General features: G+C 32.9%; 1 protein-coding gene across 3 annotated transcripts in view; it reads left to right on the plus strand.

Annotated features, from left to right (window-relative positions):
* The window catches only part of LOC127711441 (nitric oxide synthase-like protein), a 97,005-nt gene that overhangs the window by 60,293 nt on the left and 15,900 nt on the right, over positions 1-20,812 (plus strand). For all 3 annotated transcript variants that reach the window (XM_052217492.1, XM_052217493.1, XM_052217491.1), the window contains exons 3-17: positions 5,037-6,114; positions 7,025-7,170; positions 8,506-8,668; positions 9,979-10,070; positions 12,874-13,015; positions 13,356-13,495; positions 14,660-14,834; positions 15,447-15,548; positions 16,127-16,321; positions 16,975-17,072; positions 17,572-17,716; positions 18,678-18,782; positions 19,388-19,437; positions 19,761-20,049; positions 20,532-20,676. In XM_052217492.1, the coding sequence (XP_052073452.1) occupies positions 5,098-6,114; positions 7,025-7,170; positions 8,506-8,668; positions 9,979-10,070; positions 12,874-13,015; positions 13,356-13,495; positions 14,660-14,834; positions 15,447-15,548; positions 16,127-16,321; positions 16,975-17,072; positions 17,572-17,716; positions 18,678-18,782; positions 19,388-19,437; positions 19,761-20,049; positions 20,532-20,676 (3,004 nt within the window). In that variant the 5' untranslated portion in view covers positions 5,037-5,097. The remainder of the gene's footprint in view (positions 1-5,036; positions 6,115-7,024; positions 7,171-8,505; positions 8,669-9,978; positions 10,071-12,873; positions 13,016-13,355; positions 13,496-14,659; positions 14,835-15,446; positions 15,549-16,126; positions 16,322-16,974; positions 17,073-17,571; positions 17,717-18,677; positions 18,783-19,387; positions 19,438-19,760; positions 20,050-20,531; positions 20,677-20,812) is intronic.

Raw genomic sequence — 20,812 nt, forward strand, 5'->3', positions numbered from 1 at the left:
CTTTCAAACAGTCAAATAATTAGTTTCAGATCTGAAACTTTCTGACCCCGCCCCTCTCACTTTCCCCACCTAATCACGTCGGACAATCGTGAAAGCGTCGCCGCATGTATTTAGTGTTCCAGTCATGAGGATGCTAATCTTAATAGGCACGATAACGTATAAAATGATTTGAAAAGGGACACTATTTGAAGAGTTTGATGTTTGGGCAGATTTTTGTAGGTTTCTGTTTGATTTAGTTTATACTCTGGCGATTTAGGACCTAAAATATTGTAGACACACCAGTGTTTTGAGGACCAAATGTTTACCCCTCAAAGTGTTTTTAGGACCAAATGTTTACCTCTCAAAGTGTTTTGTGAAACAAATGTTTACCTCTCAAAGTGTTTTGTGAAACAAATGTTTACCTCTCAAAGTGTTTTGTGAAACAAATGTTTACCTCTCAAAGTGTTTTTGGTTTTGTGTCGTTGAGTTGGTCTCTCATGAAACGAATTAGATTTGAAAAGATAAGAAATAACTTAACAACACACATGACTCAGGAAAAGTGAAATGATATGTAATAATACAGTATCAAAGAGTTATTGATGCTTTGCTTGCTTGTTTTCAAAAATAGGCGTATTTATGAGTATCAAAAGTATAGCATTTTAATTACTTTAATTACACAGCATTTTGATAGCAAAGCTATTAAGATAACTTTCTTTATGTTTTAGTTTTAATATTATATCATACACATAAAAGAATAATATTTTCAAACGTCACTTGCTATAGCAATTATTACATGTATATATGTAAGAGATAAATTTGTCCTGGTAAAATATGTCCGGGCGGACACATATTACTAGTATAAAAAGTCCATGGTTACAGAATTTACTAGTAATTTTTGTCCGATGTTAGTAATTTATGTCTCCAGACTAATTTTCCTAGGAATTCAAGTCCATGTCATTAATATTCCTAGGTAAAAACGTCCATTTCCTTTTTTTATAGGAAAAAATATTAATGAATCAAATCATTCACATTTAAACAATGGAAATTTAAATGATAAGTTTTAATATTGTTTAAGAGTTGTGTATTTATATTTTTAATAAAATGTATGCCCCAGACTAATTTACTAGGAAATCATGTCCGTGTCATTAATATTCCTAGGTAAAAACGTCCATGTCCTTTATTTTAAAAGGAACATTTTAATGAAACAAATTATTTACATGTAAACAATGGAAATTCAATTTTTATGTTTTAATATTGTTAAAGAGTTGTGAATTAATATTTGAATGAAATTCATGTCCCCAGACTAATTTTCCTAGGAAATCATGTCCATGTCATTAATATTCCTAGGAAATCATGTCCATGCGCTTTATTTTAAAAGGTAAATATAAATGTTATGTTTTGATATTGTTTAAGAGTTGTGTATCAATTTTTTTAATAAAATTTATGTCCCCAGACTAATTTTCCTAGGAAATCATGTCCATGTCATTATTATTCCTAGTTAAAAAAGTCCATGTCCTTTTTTTTAAAAGGAAAATTTTAATGAAACAAATTATTTTACATGTAAACAGTGAAAATTCAATTTTTATGTTTCAATAGTGTTAAAGAGTTGTGCATTAGTATTTCAATGAAACTCATGTCCCCAGACTAATTTTCCTAGGAAATCATGTCCATGTCATTAATATTCCTAGGTAAAAACGTCCATGCCCTTTATTTTAAAAGGTAAATATAAATGTTATGTTTTGATATTGTTTAAGAGTTGTGTATCAATTTTTTTAATAAAATTTATGTCCCCAGACTAATTTTCCTAGGAAAGCATGTCCATGTCATTATAATCCTAGTTAAAAAAGTCCATGTCCTTTTTTTTAAAAAGAAAATTTTAATGAAACAAATTATTTTACATGTAAACAGTGAAAATTCAATTTTTATGTTTCAATAGTGTTAAAGAGTTGTGCATTAGTATTTCAATGAAACTCATGTCCCCAGACTAATTTTCCTAGGAAATCATGTCCATGTCATTAATATTCCTAGGTAAAAACGTCCATGCGCTTTATTTTAAAAGGTAAATTTAAATGTTATGTTTTAATATTGTTTTAGAGTTGTGTATTAATATTTTAATAAAATTTTTGTCACCGGAATAATTTTCCTAGGAGATCATGTCCATGTCATTAACATGCCTAGGTTATAACGTCCATGTCCTTTATTTTAGTAGGGAAAAATTAATGAAACTTTCCAATCTTAACTAAGAAAATATGCTTTTTTTTTATTTTCAATAATTTTTATAATATAATAAAAATTACTAGAAAAACAAGTCTTAAGTCAATTTTTCCTAGGAAAATAAGTGCCAGACATATTTTACTAGCTATGGACTTATTTTCCTAGGAACATTTGTCCTGGGACTTACATTCCTAGTAAAATAATGGTCATGGACTCGATTAACTAGGAAAAAATGTCTGGCGGACAAATTTTACTACCGGACCAAATTTACTGTTACATATACATCTGAACTATTCAAAAAAAAATATTATCTATTTAATTAGATTAGCACTAGACTAGAACACTGTTAATATATGATGAGACGACGCATTCACGATTATCTGTTCATGTACACAACCTCCATTGAGTCTTGAAAGTCATAAAATATATGCGATCGTCTATGAATGTTTAATAATAATCATATCAGTACGACCGTCTTTAAATGTTGTCAGTATCTCAAATGTACGATAATTTATAAATCTTTTGAAGTTCATGTTATGTACGATCGTCTCTAAATGTTTTGAAGTTCTCACATATGTTCGATCGTCTCTAAATGTTTTGAAGTTCTCACATATGTTGGGGATGCTTTGCTATTTGTTTTTCTGCTTTCTATCGATCTGATGAGTTCAGCCATTTTCAATTGATTTGTATAGTTGGTTCTTATGTTGTACTGTTACACCACTGTCCCAGGTTAGGGAGAGGGTTTGGCGCCGGCAAACTAGTTTAACCCCGCAACATTCTAAATGGGCATGTCCCAAGTCATGAGCCTTTAATTGAAGGGTTGTCGTTTTTTGCTGTTTCTCATATTTGTTTTTCGTTTAATGTTTTGCATAGTTTGTTCTTGTGTTGTAACGTTTCACCATTGTCCCAGGTTAGGGTGAGGGTTTTGCATCTTCAAACATGTTTAACCCCGCCACATTATGTATGTGCCTATCTCAAGTCAGAAGCCTGTAAAACAATGGTTGGCGTTTGTTGCTGTATATCATATTTGTTTTTCGTTCATTGTATTGTTCATAAACCAGGCCGTTATTTTTCTCGTTTGAATTGTTTTACATTTGTCATTTCGGGGCCTTATATAGCTGACTTTGCCGTATGGGTTTTACTCATTGTTGAAGGCCGTATGGTGACCTATAGTTGTTATCTTCTATATCATTTGGTCTCTTGTGGAGAGTTGCCTCATTGGCTATCATACCACATCCTCTTATTCTATATTGATTTGATATAGACTGTCACGTGATGGTTTTCCTGTAGGTTTCAACTGTGCACCTGTTATCGCAGAAATATTTTAATAAAACACCCTTATATATTTAGACGACAAATTCTCTCTAAACAATTAAGATTTTTTTTGATAATCTAATGATAGATATCCACCTAAATTTACCCTGACAAGATTAACGTTTATAAAGTGATCGTTGTCCGCGACCTTGATATAAAATGATAATGGATGGCTTTTTAACGTCAAATGGCAAATGAAATTCATATATTCAGGACGACAACATGTTAATGCGATATTAATAGGAACCCTGCTTTGTACTAGATCGACACGCTGACCGACGAGACGATCTCCCACTATAAGAACATTTCACGGTAATTTTTATATAGAAAAATTCATTACAGACGAGAGAACTTTTCCTTAACTCTTGTTAAATTCCATTCCAAGATAGTGATGATCTGCTATAGCTTCTTCTAATTGAATGAACGTTTCTAATAGCATGCATGTATTTAAAGTAAAGTATCAGATTTTCAAAAATGAATTTTTTCATGAAACCTGTTACAAAAAACAATAAAACACAGATTTCCATTCACAAGACACATGTTCGTGGAACAAAATTCATCAGGTATACCAGTGTTCATGACCAAAAGTTTAAAAAATCGAAATATTATAACATTTTAGAAGATAAAAGCCTGAAGGGTCGAAACAGAACATCAAAACCGCCTGAGTTTATATTTGCTTGATGATGGTACTAATTAAGTTTTAGTTCAATTTCATATGTTATCTGGAAAGACGGACAGAATTACAGTAACTGACTATACGGTATGAGTTTTTCTCATTGTTGAAGGCCGTATGTTGACCTTTAATTGATTGAATCTTCGTCATTGGAACTCTAGTGGAAAGTAGTCTCATTGGCAATCATACAACATCTCTTTATTTCTATATTATTGTGTATATGTCAAAACGACCTTTTTGTTAATAACATTTATAAATACTTCAGGCATATCAGCTGATTTAGTTTTTTGATAATACACCAGAAGGATAACAGGAATTATCAAAAGTATCTGACAGTACAAGAGATCACACCAACTACCAACACCCAACTTCCCCGACGTACAAACAAAGACAAACAACAACGTACAACATATGGTCCACATGGTGTGACTTGGTACCGGCACAACCTGTGGTGGCTTAAAACAACTTGCACACAAAAATCCCCCTCTGCTATTATAGACCATTTATACTTAAAAGTATAACGCTAAAAAATAATTGCACAGGCCATTGGACTTGCTTTCAGTAATTGGTTCGATACTTTTGAAGGTATTAATTTGCGTTGTTTTATTTGTAAATGTATTTTGCCGCCTGTCATACTGATGGGGGCATTTGTTTATAGTAGTTGATCGTATTGATGGTGATCTCTAAGTTTGTTTTATATATTTTGAATTCTGTATGTCCAATTCACGAAAATACCAAAGATCTTCTTTTATTTATCTTGACAATGAAATGCCTAGATGTTTCTTTCTAGATTCGAATCATGGATGTATCTCAATTACTGAGTAATTTACAGCTTTATTATCATCTTAATTTTCAGAATTTAGAACTCAAACGACAGGATAGTGAAGGAGAGAGAGAGTTTATTGTTCATTATACATATGTTTCTCAGTTTAAGAGTCGATAAAACGAGAATGGAAACTGACAATTCTAACATGATTCGTGTAAAAATCGTCAAGAAAAGTGACACAGGTCTTGGGTTTTTGATCCAGCCTAGGTCCGAAAAACCACATGTGGTTATTTCGGCAATCGTTTCTGGAGGAATGGCTGAAAAATGTGGTTTGATACGTATAGGTGACGTCATAGTACGTGTAAATGATATGGACTTAAGTGATATGGTGTATGAAAAATGTGTAGATTTACTGAAATCTTTACCACAAGAAACACCCGTATCCTTATTACTAAAGGGACCTGAAGGATACACATCATACCTACACACTACTTTTCTAGAAAACGGCACTCCACACACAACAAGAATTACAAAACCTGTTGCAAATAATGAATCATTTGTCTCTCGTCTGAGACGAACGTTCGGAAGATCTCAGTCCCCTTCAGGACGAACACCCTTAAGACAAAGTCGCAGCGGCAATATAAGTCCAAAACGGAATAAACAAAAACAAGAAAAAGAAAAGATAGATAATGATCAAATGGATCAAACTTGTTTCGTATGTCCGGTAGATCATAGTAGTAGCTTGAAAGTTCAGAACGATGCAGAATCTCAAACAGACGGAGAAAATGCAAAGCATGTAACTTCTGTAACTGCCAATGGTGGCCCACTTGTCATTGTACGTGAATCAAAGAAGACAGTGAACAACAACTCGTTAAAAACCATAAATAATTCACAAATAAATAATGAAGTTGACACCATTGATAATAATACAGTTAAAAACCATTCTACTGATAGTCAGTTAAATGTAATAACGAATGGCAGGGTTAATGGAGCAGAGAATCTCGAGGAGAGACGAGACTCAAAAGGAATTATAGTTAGTCCGTCGATGCAGAGAAAAGAAGGCATGGCGCATAATTCTCCAGCTCAACAAAAGCGATATGTTAAACTGAAAAATATTGCTGATAGCAAACTTGTATTTACAGATACTCTCCATTCAAAATCTATTGAGGTAAGTAAATTTAATCGTACATGAGTCATTTATTATATTTCCTTGATCAAAGTTTTTTTAATCTTCTTCATACTTCATGAATTAATACATGAAGTATAATTAGCGAAAAATAAATTTAGATGATACATTAAAATGATGAAACATGTTAATTGATATATCAAAATGTGATTTTCAAAGGTTTATTTGACGTAGGCGATTTAAAATACGGATATAAGTAAATGTTGCTTGAATTTATACTAGTATGCAATATATACAAATTAGTAAAAAAAAAAAAGCAAAAACATATTATTTTTTTAATACTTTAATGAGGTAGATATGTGTACGCATTTCAAAACTTTTTTCCATAAAACGAAGTATTACATGTATGTGGATACGTATTATAAACTCGAAAAAAATTGCAATGATCAATGAGTTAAAAAAAATAATATAGTTTTTTTTTTACATACCTAACAACTAAATATAGCCAGCAAACCTGTTGTGTTGTGATTTTTTTCTTTCTTTTTTTTAGCTTTTCGTTCTCTGTTTCTGTTTGTCTTTTATCCGGTGACTCATTTCACAAAAACTCTTGCGAGAAAAAATACTCGTAAGTCATGAACATTTCAGTATAACTCGCGATCAATTTTTGTCGCAAGATTTTTTTGTGAAAAGAGCCCCGGATTTGACTTTTAAGACTGTTAGCCTTGCTGCGTCTTCAACCTAGAAGCAGTAAACTTGACTAAATGACTTAGCATTTTTTTCAAAAGTTTCGTACGTGCGCTGTCTTGATGTTACGTTTTCACATTCTAGGGTAAAATGTTCTACTAAATCTACCGTGAATATTTCCCGTATTTTAGTAAAAACTACATGTGATGGTATGAGATCTCCTAATGTTCACAAGCAAAACGTTTAGTCAAATGTTTTATCTTTTTAGAATGTTCCATGTGCTCACAATAGGTGTTTGGGGTCACTCATGGGTACAAGCGTGCCCGGTAGATCCCAAGGAACAGTTAGACCAAAAGAAGAGATGTTGGTTCATGCAAAGGACTTCTTTGACCAATATTTTACGAGCATCAAACGGTATGTATATAAGTAGTAATTTGTAGTCCAGTAACAACAGCTTTGTGAGTATAGTTTGAAACTGTGTCTTCTTTTTTTTCATAAAACACGTACAAACAGATTTTTTTCTTAAAGAAATACCGGTAGGGAAAGTCTTCTATTGAATTTTCTCATTTCAAACTTTTCATTTCTCATTTCCAAGTTGACATTTCTCATTTCGCTTTCTAAGTTGGACATAAGAAATTTCAAGTCGGATGTAAAAATGCCAAAGTCGGGTGTGTCAACTCGGAAGTGGGAAACGTCAACTTGGAACTGATAAATGTCAACTTGGAACTATTTCGACCCTGAGAAATATCAATTTGGAACCTTGAAAAATGTCAACTTGGAAGCAGGAAATGTCAAAATGGAAAAGATTGTTTTATTTAATAGAATGTACTTGTCAATCTTTCGTAATTTTTAGACGCAATGCGAAACTATTTAGGTGTAGCAGATTTTAAAACAAATTGAAGGTTTATAAATAATAAAGTATGACACACTATAATAGCATACTAATGACCGTTGCTGATATAAAATAGTAATGTTATACACAGATGAACAGATACAAATAAAAGTATTGAAATGTATATTCATGCATTCTAATTATGCACCGATTGTATCTTGCCGTTTTGGGAATAAAATTTCATAATAGTTATCATAACTTCACGGATTAAATAAAAATTAAATTTCCCCACTAGAAATAAAAAACGAGGCTGCCGATTTACGGTCAACACAATTATTTCAAAAACGCCGTAAAATTTCTCTTACAAAAATATAAAAAAATGTTAGAAGATAACCAAATCTTCGCTTTCTTTCTTCATTTAAGATAGAATTTAAATGTACGGATCTCGACCAAAAAATGATTCAGAAAGATTTGTTGATTGATTGTTATTAGCTTTACGTCCAGTGGCAAAATTGTCATTTGTATTCGGGATCGGTACAATATGTGGCAAAATTGTCATGTGTATTCAGGATCGGTACAATATGTGGCAAAATTGTCATGTGTATTCAGGATCGTTACAATATGTGGCAAAATTGTCATGTGTATTCAGGATCGGTACAATATGTGTCAAAATTGTCATGTGTATTCAGGATCGGTACAATATGTGGCAAAATTGTCATGTGTATTCAGGATCGGTACAATATGTGTCAAAATTGTCATTTGTATTCAGGATCGGTACAATATGTGGCAAAATTGTCATGTGTATTCAGGTTCGGTACAATATGTGGCAAAATTGTCATGTGTATTCAGGATCGGTACAATATGTGGCAAAATTGTCATGTGTATTCAGGATCAGTACAATATGTTGCTTTCTTCAGGCAAAATACCCCTGCTCATCAAACGAGGCTGAGTGAAGTTTACAGCGCAATTGAGAAGACTGGAAAATACGAACTGACAACGAGTGAACTAACGTATGGTGCAAAACTGGCATGGAGAAATGCAGCAAGGTGTATAGGTAGAATACAGTGGTCTAAACTTCAGGTAAGCAAGGTATATAGGCTGAATATAGTAGTCCAATCTGCAGGTAATCAAGGTGTATAGGTAGAATACAGTGGTCCAAACTGCAGGTAAGCAATGTGTATAGGTAGAATACAGTGGTCCAAACTTCAGGTAATCAAGATGTATAGGTAGAATACAGTGGTCCAAACTGCAGGTAAGCAAGGTGTTTAGGCAGAATACAGTGGTCTAAACTTCAGGTTAACAAGGTGTATAGGTAGAATGCAGTGGTCCAAACTGCAGGTAAACACTGTGTATAGGTAGCATACAGTGGTCCAAACTGCAGGTAATCAAGGTGTATAGGTAGAATACAGTGGTCTAAACTACAGGTAAACAAGGTGTATAGGTAGAATACAGTGGTCCAAACTGCAGGTAACCAGTTATCCAAGCGAGATAACCAACTCATTAAAAAACTTATGTTTATTATTAATGCATTTCTAAATTTTAAAACAATCTCATAATGTCTAATTGTGCTTGACGTAACTTGTTATTAGCAAAAATGATTTAATTATGAAATATTCAAAAGAAAGAAAAAAACTGTTTATACCCGTTTAGACTGACAAAAAAAGTTTGAAAACTGTTATGTCATCTCCAGAAAAAAACAGGTTAATTCCCGTTTTAAAAAAATGTTATGTCATTCCCTAAAAAAAAATAGTTTATACCCGTTAAAACATTGTAATATCATATCCTGAAAAAAACCAGTTTATACCCGTTTAAAAAATGTAATGTCATTACCTAAAAAAACCCGGTTAATATCCATTTAAAAATGTAATGTTATCCCCTGTTTTTACCTTTTTACAATTATTTTACAAACGAACTACATATATTCTATTGATAAATGAAATAAAAACAATCGAATTCCCAGTCTTTTGCAGCGAATTTGAACTCTGGATAGAAGTTCATATTGTTATAATAAAAACCTCCCGTCTTGTCTGATTTACATTCAGTTTGTTATTAAAATTACGACCATTATTATCTGCTAGTTGACAGATCTATATTTTTCAACTGCATTTCACTCCAACGCATAAATATAAACGATTCTGGTTAACATTGGATCGTACAATATAAGTATCCTTTGGGATTTAGAAATCCAACAATAGAACTGCTGATCGCATAGGAAAGAAACAAATGTCTAAAGGTTTTCTAACGGAGTCGATAAACCACCCTAAGAGTCAAACTTGTTAACTATATTTTCATATTTCAATGTATCTTATTGTATTAATTTGTGATTATAAAAAGGCTGTAGCTGTTTCGAGTTTTTAATCAGTATAAATGTATTTCAAATGTAAATTCAGGTGTTTGATGCTAGACATATAACGACTGCACGAGGAATGTTCGAGGCTATATGTAACCACATAAAGTATGCAACAAACAAAGGCAATATCAGGTATTAATTCCCAGTTAACATTTTAATTATTACCCTTAAGATAAAAATATAACGCACAACACTGCAGTGATGACTCTCGTTATGCTCTTTCTTACTGCAAGCGTTTCCCGGTAAATATTGAGAAATAATTGATTTTTCTATTAATCTCAAATATGAATCTTGTCCATTTCTGTGTATGAACATTCAAGCAGCGCGCCTGTTTAAAGGGTATGTATCTCCAAGTTGATACGATACTCTAGGAGCTGTTTTTCTTATCATAATTTCTTCCATAGAGGATTGCTGCGTACAGGGAAGGAAGCTAAAGAACAAAAGGTTTCTAGGTTTCTAGTAATAAAATCATCGGACGTTTTACAAGTTTTACGGACGCCATTATGATTTGGTTGTTTATATGGAACAATTGTGTCAAATATGACCACTGATATGGTCCACTTGTCGTAGCCACTTTCACGTCATCTTTTCGCTGATTTAGAAATCACTAAACGCGATTTGTCATTGATTTTTTACTTGACACAAGCAACACGACGGGTTTCACGATAAGACAGAAATTGCTTAAATTCAGGGGCTACTGAGCTCAATCCTTGTTTTGTTTTAAGGGGTTCATGTTGTTTTGCATAAGTTTGCAGTGTTGCATTTAGAACTAAATATTTTTTATATGTCCATGTTTCTCATACCAATAGTAGGCGTGTCTATCCCGTTTCATAAAAAGCCATATCTTAAATTCCGCATTCGGTTAGGTTCTATGGATATGATCCACTTGTCGTAACTATAATCACGTCCTCTTTTCCTTGAATGTGGGATACTGAATTAGACTTATCATCCGGTTAGTACTGGCATGAGCAACACAAAGGGTGCCACATGTGGAGCGGGATCTGATTACCCTCCCGGAAGACCTGAGACCACCCTTGGTTTTAGTGGGATACGTGTTGCTAAGTCTTTGGGTTTCTAAGTTGTGTTTAGTATACTATTATTTGCCTTTAATCGTTTTGGTTTTTTGCCATGGCATATTGTGTGATGTCTTTTCACCGGTATATTTTATCAACGGATTTTAACAGGAGTATCATGACGAGTGACATTTGTGGAGCTGAAACAGCTGACCTTTCCTGAGCACATGATGAGTTCACCACGATTTTTCGGTGGTATTCGTGTTGCTCAATCTTTAATTGTATATGTACAGATTTGTGTTGTTTGAGTTTTTTTCTTCGTTTTTATTTTGCCCATAATGTTGTGTATGTTTTGCATCGACTTATTATTTTTTTTTATTTCCGCCTTTAGTATCTACGTCCATCTTTTCTTTCAGACATTAATTCCAATGCATGGGAGTTTATCTGTATATTAATTTGCAGATTCATGTTTCTAAAGTGGGCGTTAACTCTTGAATTGGCAGGATTTCCCTTCATAATTTAACTGTGTATCCGACTCCTTGCCTGACACAGCATGCACATCAGATCTTAAATATTTCCCAACGAATTTTTTTTCAATTCAAAGCTATAAATTGTCTTTCATATGCAGATTAAACCGCTTTATTTATTTATATGCTTTGGGAAAAGGAGGGGAATCACGAAGAGATCCGTTTGGCCCTTAACTTTTGAGGAAAAATAAAACCTAATTTTGAGTAAAGGTTTAGTACTGTGTGATACAATTTATGACTGATGTTTTACACACTAGAGCTAATGACTGGACAGGGGTAAGGGAATATTGGGATGAGCGGGTGGAAGCGGGAGTCAGGGGGGTGGAAGCGGGAGTCAGGGGTGGGAACCGAGAGTAGAGGAGGAGTAGAGATAGCCTTAGGGATATGCTGAAAACAAAATTTTGACAGATTTTTGTCTGGGAGTAAGGGGAGGGAAGTGGGAGTAGGATATAAGAATTAGGAGTAAGGGGAGGGAAGTGGGAATCAGGGACCCCCTGTCCACCCTCTCGGAGCTGAAAACATTTTGATTGGATGGATAACGTAATATTTAAAATTATATTATTCGGACTTCAAATTGGACTAGCATTTCTCAGTTTCAATCTGTGAGTAAAATATTCAGGAAAACTTGTCAATATCAAAAAAGAAAACTCATATATATACCTACTAACTATTTTTTAAATCACGACATGCCCTTCAAAGTGTACACGCCCCCATGTTTGATTAGTACGACTGTCGTAATACATTAGCACGTATTAACTTGATGATTGATGATGATTAATGATGAGCTAATGTGCAGCTATCTACAAACATTACCATATACTATAGAAATAAGAAAATGTTAAAAGAAACCTTATTTCTTTATTCTTTTTTTTTTAATGTTATCCTTTATAAAGTCAAATAGATAGTTACTAGTTGTACTGAAATGATAATTTATAGAATATTAATATGTTGCCTTTTATCACGCCTAACTGTTAAGATAAATACGAAATATTATGTAGGGGAAAAATATCAGGTTGCTTACAAAAACGATTTAAAAAAAATAATAAACTAACTAGAGCTATTTTTAAGAATAAGTCAAGTTCACTCAGTCGTCCTCAATGGTATAAAGAAAAATCTTAAAAAGCAACGATATCCAAATGTTTACACAAGTTGTGATTTAATGCGTTGTCTACGTTTCTTTGACTGGATGGTTTTTGTCTGCCCCTCGTTATCTTCTCTCGCTTTTGTCTGCCCTTCTATATCTTCTCCGCCGTTTATTCTTCAACTTCAATCGAACTTTTAACGTAAATGCAATTTTTTGAAATGTAAACAAATTACTGTTGAGCATTAAAATCTTATTCCTTAAATTAAACTTCGTGTACTTAGCAAGTCACTCTTCAATTATTTTTTTTTCAGATCAGCAATAACTGTTTTCCCTCCTCGAACTGATAATAAGCATGACTTCAGGGTATGGAACCAACAGCTTGTTATGTATGCTGGCTACAAACAGCCGGACGGATCGGTAATTGGTGATCCAGCAGCTATCGATTTTACTAATGTAAGTATAGACAAACGTAATCGTTTATTGCGCTGCTGCATCGCTCGTTATTCTAAGCAATTTAACCGGACGGATGCAGGATAGCTTTTAATGGTACAGTACGTAATATATGTTTAGCCGAACGATTGTTGTAACCAGTGAGCGTTACACTACATTTCTCACGGTGTTTGTACCTGTGAGCGTTACATAACGATCCGCACGGTGTTGTTACCATTGAGCGTTACATGACGTTCCGCACGGTGTTGTTACTAGAAGAAGAACTTACTGATATGACACAATTTTTGTTAATAAATATATTGACTTCATATCATTCATATGCTATTCTTATGTTTTACCATAGGTTGTCGTGAAGATGGGTTGGAAACCTAAATTTGGAATGTTCGATGTCTTGCCGCTTATTCTACAAGCCAATGGAATGGATCCAGAAATGTTTGAGATTCCAGCGGAGTTAATTTTTGAAGTTCAAATAAAGCATCCAAAGTAAATTATTTGAATTATAACATTTTGTTCGTTCTGTACAAGTAGTTGTTATTTAAAAAAATGATTTTTGAGAAAAGTAAAGGTAACTTAACGTACAGCGAGTGATTTGTATTTGTTTATATTATGTCTTTGATCTTCTATGGATAGTTGTCTCACTGGTAATTATACAACATCTTCTTATTCTTATATGTTAGAATTATATATGGATACATATACGTATTTACTGCGCATAATAATGATTTCTATCAAAAGACTAAAAAAAGTTTTGCTTGAGAAAATGCGTAAAATGCAATATATATTGACCGCAGTAAAGATATGGGAAAAGAGAGACCGAAACTAGATAACCAAAATCAAGAACAGCTATAAAGGTCCAATGTATAAAAAGGGTTGAAAGAAATAAAAGGATATAAGAAAACACTTTATAGCTTGGGAAAATATTAGTTTGGTGACATCATAATGTTCTGAAGAGCAGCAATATCATATCCTATATCAGACATATGCCATATAGAGTTGTCACTTGTTTAGACGTACTTATCAAATAATTATTTCTGTGACTGTACATCACGATCCTTTACGATAGATGATTTAGCTAATCTACAATCAATTCCATCTTCATGCCTAATATATCATGTACTGTGTTACAACTCTAGATTCTACTGACGAGGAAAAGTAACAATAGGCCACCGTAAGCTGAGTTTTAAGTTCAGTCTAGGTGGCCGAGTGGTCTAGAGTGTTGGACACGGTGCAGGCAGTGATGTCTCGATATCCCAATTGCATGAGTTCGAATCCCGGCAAGGGAAGAACAAAAATTTGCTTCCGCAAATTTGCAGATTTAACATTGTTGTGCTGATATTTAGAGTAATTATGAATATAATATGTGTTTTCAGCCGTGTATCACCTTCACTGGTGATCCAATAGATGGATCTGTCGTAGAGTTGTCACTTGTTTAGACGTCTATATATATATGGTTATCAAATGCTAATATTGAATTATGCCAAAATTGAGTTGCAAATTAACGTACGATTGTGTAACCGTCTTATATTCAACGTGAAAGTACCATGAAATTATATATAGCCCTAACACAACTGATTAAATTAAAACAGTCAAAGCTGTGAATGAAGTTGACTTTCGAGACCTGAGAAAAGTTACCTTTGAAATTTTCAGATTTCCAAGTTTTGCTGAGTTAGGACTTAAGTGGTTTGCCTTACCAGCAGTGTCTGCTATGTTGTTTGATTGTGGTGGACTGGAATTTACAGCTTGCCCTTTTAATGGATGGTATATGGGGACTGAAATTGCTTCTAGAGACTTTCTAGATGCACAGAGATATAATCTTATAGAGGTAAATCAACATGGATTTTTATGAAGTTTCAAAGAAGAATTTTCTCGGAGACATATGTAAATGATAATAATAACGTTTATTCAAATATCAATTCATGAACATCGTCCAGGTATTGAGTTGTTTAAATGACATACATCATTTAAAAATAAACAAAAGGCGGAACAGTGTGGACTCCAAACGGATCACATCTGCATTTGAACTTTGCTTTGTTATATGAATAACACGATTTGTGCGGAAGCGACGCAAAGGCATTATTATTCATCTTGACAAACAAGCTACCGTCGAAGTGGTTAGTTCTTTAAGCATGTGTCAAGCAATAAAACAATTCATACTGTGTACGTGAATAAAACTAAACGCCACAACGACAAACGGTGTCGAATTGTATCTTAAACAATAACTCCAAATCTGACTTTGATGTTATATTTATTGAGAAGATTCTTCTCTAGGCACAAGACATCCTTATATTGATTTGCCGTTGCAATACGTTCCCATTGATGACCACTCAAACCTATTCATTTATTTAATTTGAAAATCTTGTACACATCAGGATCGATCCAATCTATTGCCAAAATGTCAACCTACTATTGACCATAGTATTACTGTACTTTACAGAAAATTGCAGAAAAATTAGGACTTGACACGAGGAAGAATTCTTCATTATGGCGTGACAGAGTTGCTGTGGAAACAAATATTGCAGTCCTTCATAGCTTTCAGGTATCACAACATACAATATTTATTTTACCATTATGAATTGAACATAAAATACATGTGATTTTTGTTAATTTTTTTTAGAAAAGATACTATAAATAAAGAACGTGACAATTCTTAAACATTATTATATAACTTTATATTTTTTCGTTATATATTTAAGAGTTTCCATGATTTTGTGTCTGGCCACAGGATGTACTAATAGATTTTTTCCAAACATATTAACCTAATTAATTTTGGATTCACTAGTATATTGATATTGATATTTATTTCCTTATTGTTATGAGGACTTTTTAGAGGACTTTGTCTTCTATTAATATATTGTTGGATTCCTCAGGTAGATCACAAATGGATCACAAGAACATTTTAGGATTTGCTACTGAGCTATTTAACTGAATTTATTTTCTCTGAATTCCAAGCCTTAAATTAGCAACAGATCTCTAGATATCTTTTGAATTTTATGCGACGTTTGATTCATGCCTTATCGCATTCGTCAAAACTCGGCCGATTCCATACACCCGAGTTTAGCCGATTGAGCCTTATTGATGTCACTTACACAACACTTACTTTGAAATAACTTTCAGGCTGCAGGAGCTACAATAATGGACCACCACGCGGCTTCAGAATCCTTCATGAAGTTTATGGAGAATGAAATGAAACAGAGAGGTGGTTGTCCTGCTGATTGGGTTTGGGTAGTGCCTCCTCTCAGTAGCAGCATCACTCCGGTTTTCCATCAAGAAATGTTACTGTATAAATTGAAACCGTCTTATGAATATCAGGTAATTTCATGAAAAGAATACGTGAACCTGTTGTTCAGTGGTTGGCGTTTGTTGACTGTGGTTCTTAAGTGTTTCTCGTTTCTCGTTTTTTATATAGATTAGACCGTTGGTTTTCCTGTTTGAATTGTTTTACACTTGTCATTTTGGGACCCTTTATAGCTCAATTGCTGTTCGGTGTGAGCCAAGGCTCCGTGTTGAAGGCCGTACTTTTACCTATAATTGTTAACTTTTTACACATTGTGACTTGGATGGAGAGTTGTGTCATTGGCATTCATACCACATCTCCTTTTTTCTAATTATCGTTTTTAAGTAGATGACAAAAACGAAAATATGTCAGTATAATAATAAACTGTCTTAAGTTCCATAAAACATGAAGTTAAAAAGTCTTTGATAATGTGTATATTTATGAAGAGTACAATGTACAACATGTGCACATTGGACAGATATCCACTTTCTATAAAATTGATAAGAAATTGAAGTAGGATACACGGAGTTTTGTTATTTTCTACCGTTAAATTTTTGGAAATGTTTGGACCTCTTTAAAGGTTATTAGTTTAATTCGTTTTCGTTGATTTGTATTATACCATTTACTGAAGATAACATTCTTATTTTAAACTGCCTTTAACTTTTTTTTGCATTACATTGTATATCAGGATGAAGTTTTTAGAACCTACGTATGGAAAAAAGACAGAGAAAAAGGGAAAACTGTAGAAAAGAGACGAAGAAAGTTCGGATTTAAGGAATTGGCTAGGTATGTAAAAATTTAGAAATATATCAAATGATTTTAAAAAGTTTATTTTATTTATTAATATACATGTACATAGAGATTGTTATTTTGACATCATTACCTTTTGTGAGTTGTAGTTTTTACGATCAGTACTTTCTCGCATCTTTGTACTATTGCGTGTTTGTCTAATCTGTGAGTCATTGTGTATGTTTTAATTAAAAAAAAAAAAAACGTTTATGTAGATTTGAATGTTTTAAGTTATAACAATGGTAGAAAAGTTACATGTAAAGAATTATCACTTGGTTTAGTTGAAATGAAATTTGCAACTAAAGAAGATTTTTATTTTACTATTTTATATTGGCCTTTTTGGAATTAATCTCCAAATAATTTTAACTTTTGGCTTTCAAACTTTGTTTGTTTTGTATTACATGCGCGTTGAAATCAGTACCATGACCATATATTTGCGAAAGGAAAGATGTTACTTTAAGAAATCTTATTCTTTTTTGTTCTTCTACATATTTAGAGCTGTAAAGTTTAGTGCTAAGCTGATGGTAAAAGCACTGTCTAATCGTGTGAAATGCACAATTTTGTATGCAACAGAGACAGGGAAATCAGAGAGATTTGCAAAGACACTTTGTGAAATATTTAAGCATGCATTTGACGCAAAGGTAAGTAAAACTTTCATTCAATGACGTCACAAAATGGATACTGAGTTATAAGATAAAACATAAGATGTAAATAATAATAAAATAAATTTGTTTTAAACAATTTATTTTACATTAGCTGTATATTACAATAGCATCCTTTTCGAAGTGCACAGTTTCTTATTGTTAAATCTCATAATCTGTGCTAAATAAGGGTTTTATCTTAACTTATTTTTAATTTCATGAAATATTACTTGGCACGGCTCTTTTAAGAACCACTTACAATAAATCTTTCTAACATTGGTCCAGTTTATAATTTTTTTGAAATTATAAAGAAACTAAGATTTCAATTACCTCAGACACGGCTGACCTTAGATTGGTTTGGCTATTTTTCAAGGTCCTTTTTGATCTTATATCTTTTCAATTATTTCGGTTCTTATACATCCTTGGCTTTCAAACTTTCAGCTTTGAGCGTTCCTGATGAAGATAAATCCAGAAAAAGCACCTCGGACGCATGAAATTTATAACTTGTTGTTTTCATTTTTTACAAGCTAGACTATAACGAATAATTCCAGAAGCCTCAATCTTTCAACGAAGCTTTTCATTGTAATCTCTCTATCAAAATGTTATATAAGCTAATTTCTGTCATGTACATGCAAAAGAAAAACAAACGAAAATTATTCATAAAAGAGAAAAAAAATTGAAGACTCAAAATAAGAGGAACTATATTTGTTAACTAAAGGGCGATAATTGTGGTATCTATACTTGGATTTGTCTATATACAGTAAACGTGCTTTCAGTTTCAGAATGTAACAATTTATTGCTAATTTCGTTGTTTTTACACTTAAATGAAAACAACATCACGCCAGTTGGTGAATGTTTAATGTTTGGTTCGTTGTTCTCCTGTAAACCATTGTGGTGTTTGCATTTCTTACCTAGGATGAATAAGAGTATGAAAATAATAACTCACTTACCTTCTATTTAGGTAGTTGATATGGCGGAGTATGACGCTATACATCTAGAACACGAAGCTTTAGTTCTATTTGTTACTAGCACATTCGGAAATGGCGATCCACCTGAAAACGGAGAGGTACATAGTTATTATATAAAGCACACAAACTTACTATAAACCTTTAACAAAACTATGACAACGTTTATCGATTTCATTTGAAAGTGCACTTCCACTTTTTTAACGTTGATTGATAGCGTTTGATTTTGTCAGTTTTTATGGACTTCCCCCTTTTTGTATTTACCTTGGAGTTCGGTATTTTTGTTATACTTTTTTAACTCTCATACTGCATACAAATATGATAGACATCAAGTAACCTATATAATTTAAGAAGACATTTTCCCGGAATTTTCTCAAATTAATAACTTTAATATATAAAATAAGGAGATTTGATTGCCAATGAGACAACAAACCAACAGATATGTTTTGCCATATGATTGGTCTTATGATGTTTACAAATGAATATTTCTTACTGCAAAGTTTTGAAGAATTAACATGTGTAGTGGTATTATAATAAGCAATTTCTTATCTGCAACCGATACAGAGTATGCCAAAGTAATTGCTCTATCACGATTGTAATAATATAATGAATGGTATGTTTTTAGATTTGAAGTCCAGGTATTTTGTTTTAGTTGAGCCAATCTGTTGAAAGATCACTGCTTTAAACAAAACGTTTATATTTGTAGGCATTTGCTAAGAACCTTCATGACTTGAACGACGTTAAGAGTACAAAAAAGTTAGTATTTCTGTTAGAATCTTGACATACAACATATAAATATATAATAAAGTTCTAATTATAAAAACAGTAAGTAATTAATTAATGATTGAAAAAAATCGAACCCGAATATTGAAGAACCATTTCAAGGTTAATGTCAATGTCACACATTAGATGTTTTGTACTGTTTATTTTTTATTTCCTTGGAAGGACAAACATTTGCAAGTTAAGTAAAACTAAGTCTATTACAGTACAGTGTCATTACAGCTAATAGTTTACGGCAATTCAATCGTAGACGATTGAAATTGTTTAAAGATTTGGTCGACCATCTGATTTTATTTCAGTGGAGAAGGATTATCAACTCAGTACTTCAGAATGAGCACAAAAAGTGAATCAGAAGATAATCAACAAGTCGAGGACAAAATACTTGAAGAAGTGGGTCCTCTCAGCAACGTTCGGTTCTCTGTTTTTGGATTGGGATCTCGTGCATACCCTAATTTCTGTGCCTTTGCTCACTACATCGATAACATGATGAATGCACTTGGCAGCGAGAGAATATATCAAATGGGAGAAGGAGACGAACTATGTGGTCAAGAAGAAACCTTCCGACAGTGGGCAAAATCCGTTTTTAAGGTAACTTATTATAAGATTTGTCTTTTTATATAGAGAACGATATTCAGTTATGTAATGACGAGAAAATATGAACAAAGCTGCCATTTTAGAAGAGAATGGCTCAAAGGTTGTGACTGCTGGAATTTTGTAGAAACATGATACTTGGATGTTATCATTTTATGTAGTAATTATTTGACATTCATGCTCCAATCTTTGATAAATATAGTACCGTTTCGTTGTTTTAACTAAGAACAAAATTAACCATACTAAAGGCTTTTAAAACAGATAGCAATAATAACAGAAAAAACTGTAATTATGTAGGTTTTATTTTCGCCAGCAACGTGGGTATCATATACGTGCTTGTTTTCAATTTCCATTGACCATGTATTGTTCCTCTGTTTTCAATTTCTGGATCTTTCTATTACGGTGTAAATTTGTCATGTTTGTAATATTCATTAATTATAAACAGTATTCATAAAAATAGCTTATTAATGATTTTACAGGCTGCTTGTGACACTTTCTGTGTTGGGGATGAAAATAGTATCCAAGAGGCAACTGGTGCGCTGTCGAAGACAGACTTCACATGGTCACCAGAAAAGTTTAGGTTAACACCATCAACAAACGAAACGCCATTATCTTTGTGTGAAGGTATCGTATTTTAGTACAATTTCTTTTTCTGAATTCAAAATTGTTGATTTGTATAAAACAATGTGACGTAAAACGCACAGCATTAAACGCCTGCACCTAATTGTTAGATACCAATCCCCAAGCCAAGATAATATGA

Source organism: Mytilus californianus, unplaced genomic scaffold, assembly GCF_021869535.1.
Source record: "Mytilus californianus isolate M0D057914Y unplaced genomic scaffold, xbMytCali1.0.p SCAF_8, whole genome shotgun sequence".
In the NCBI taxonomy this organism is placed as follows: domain Eukaryota; kingdom Metazoa; phylum Mollusca; class Bivalvia; order Mytilida; family Mytilidae; genus Mytilus; species Mytilus californianus.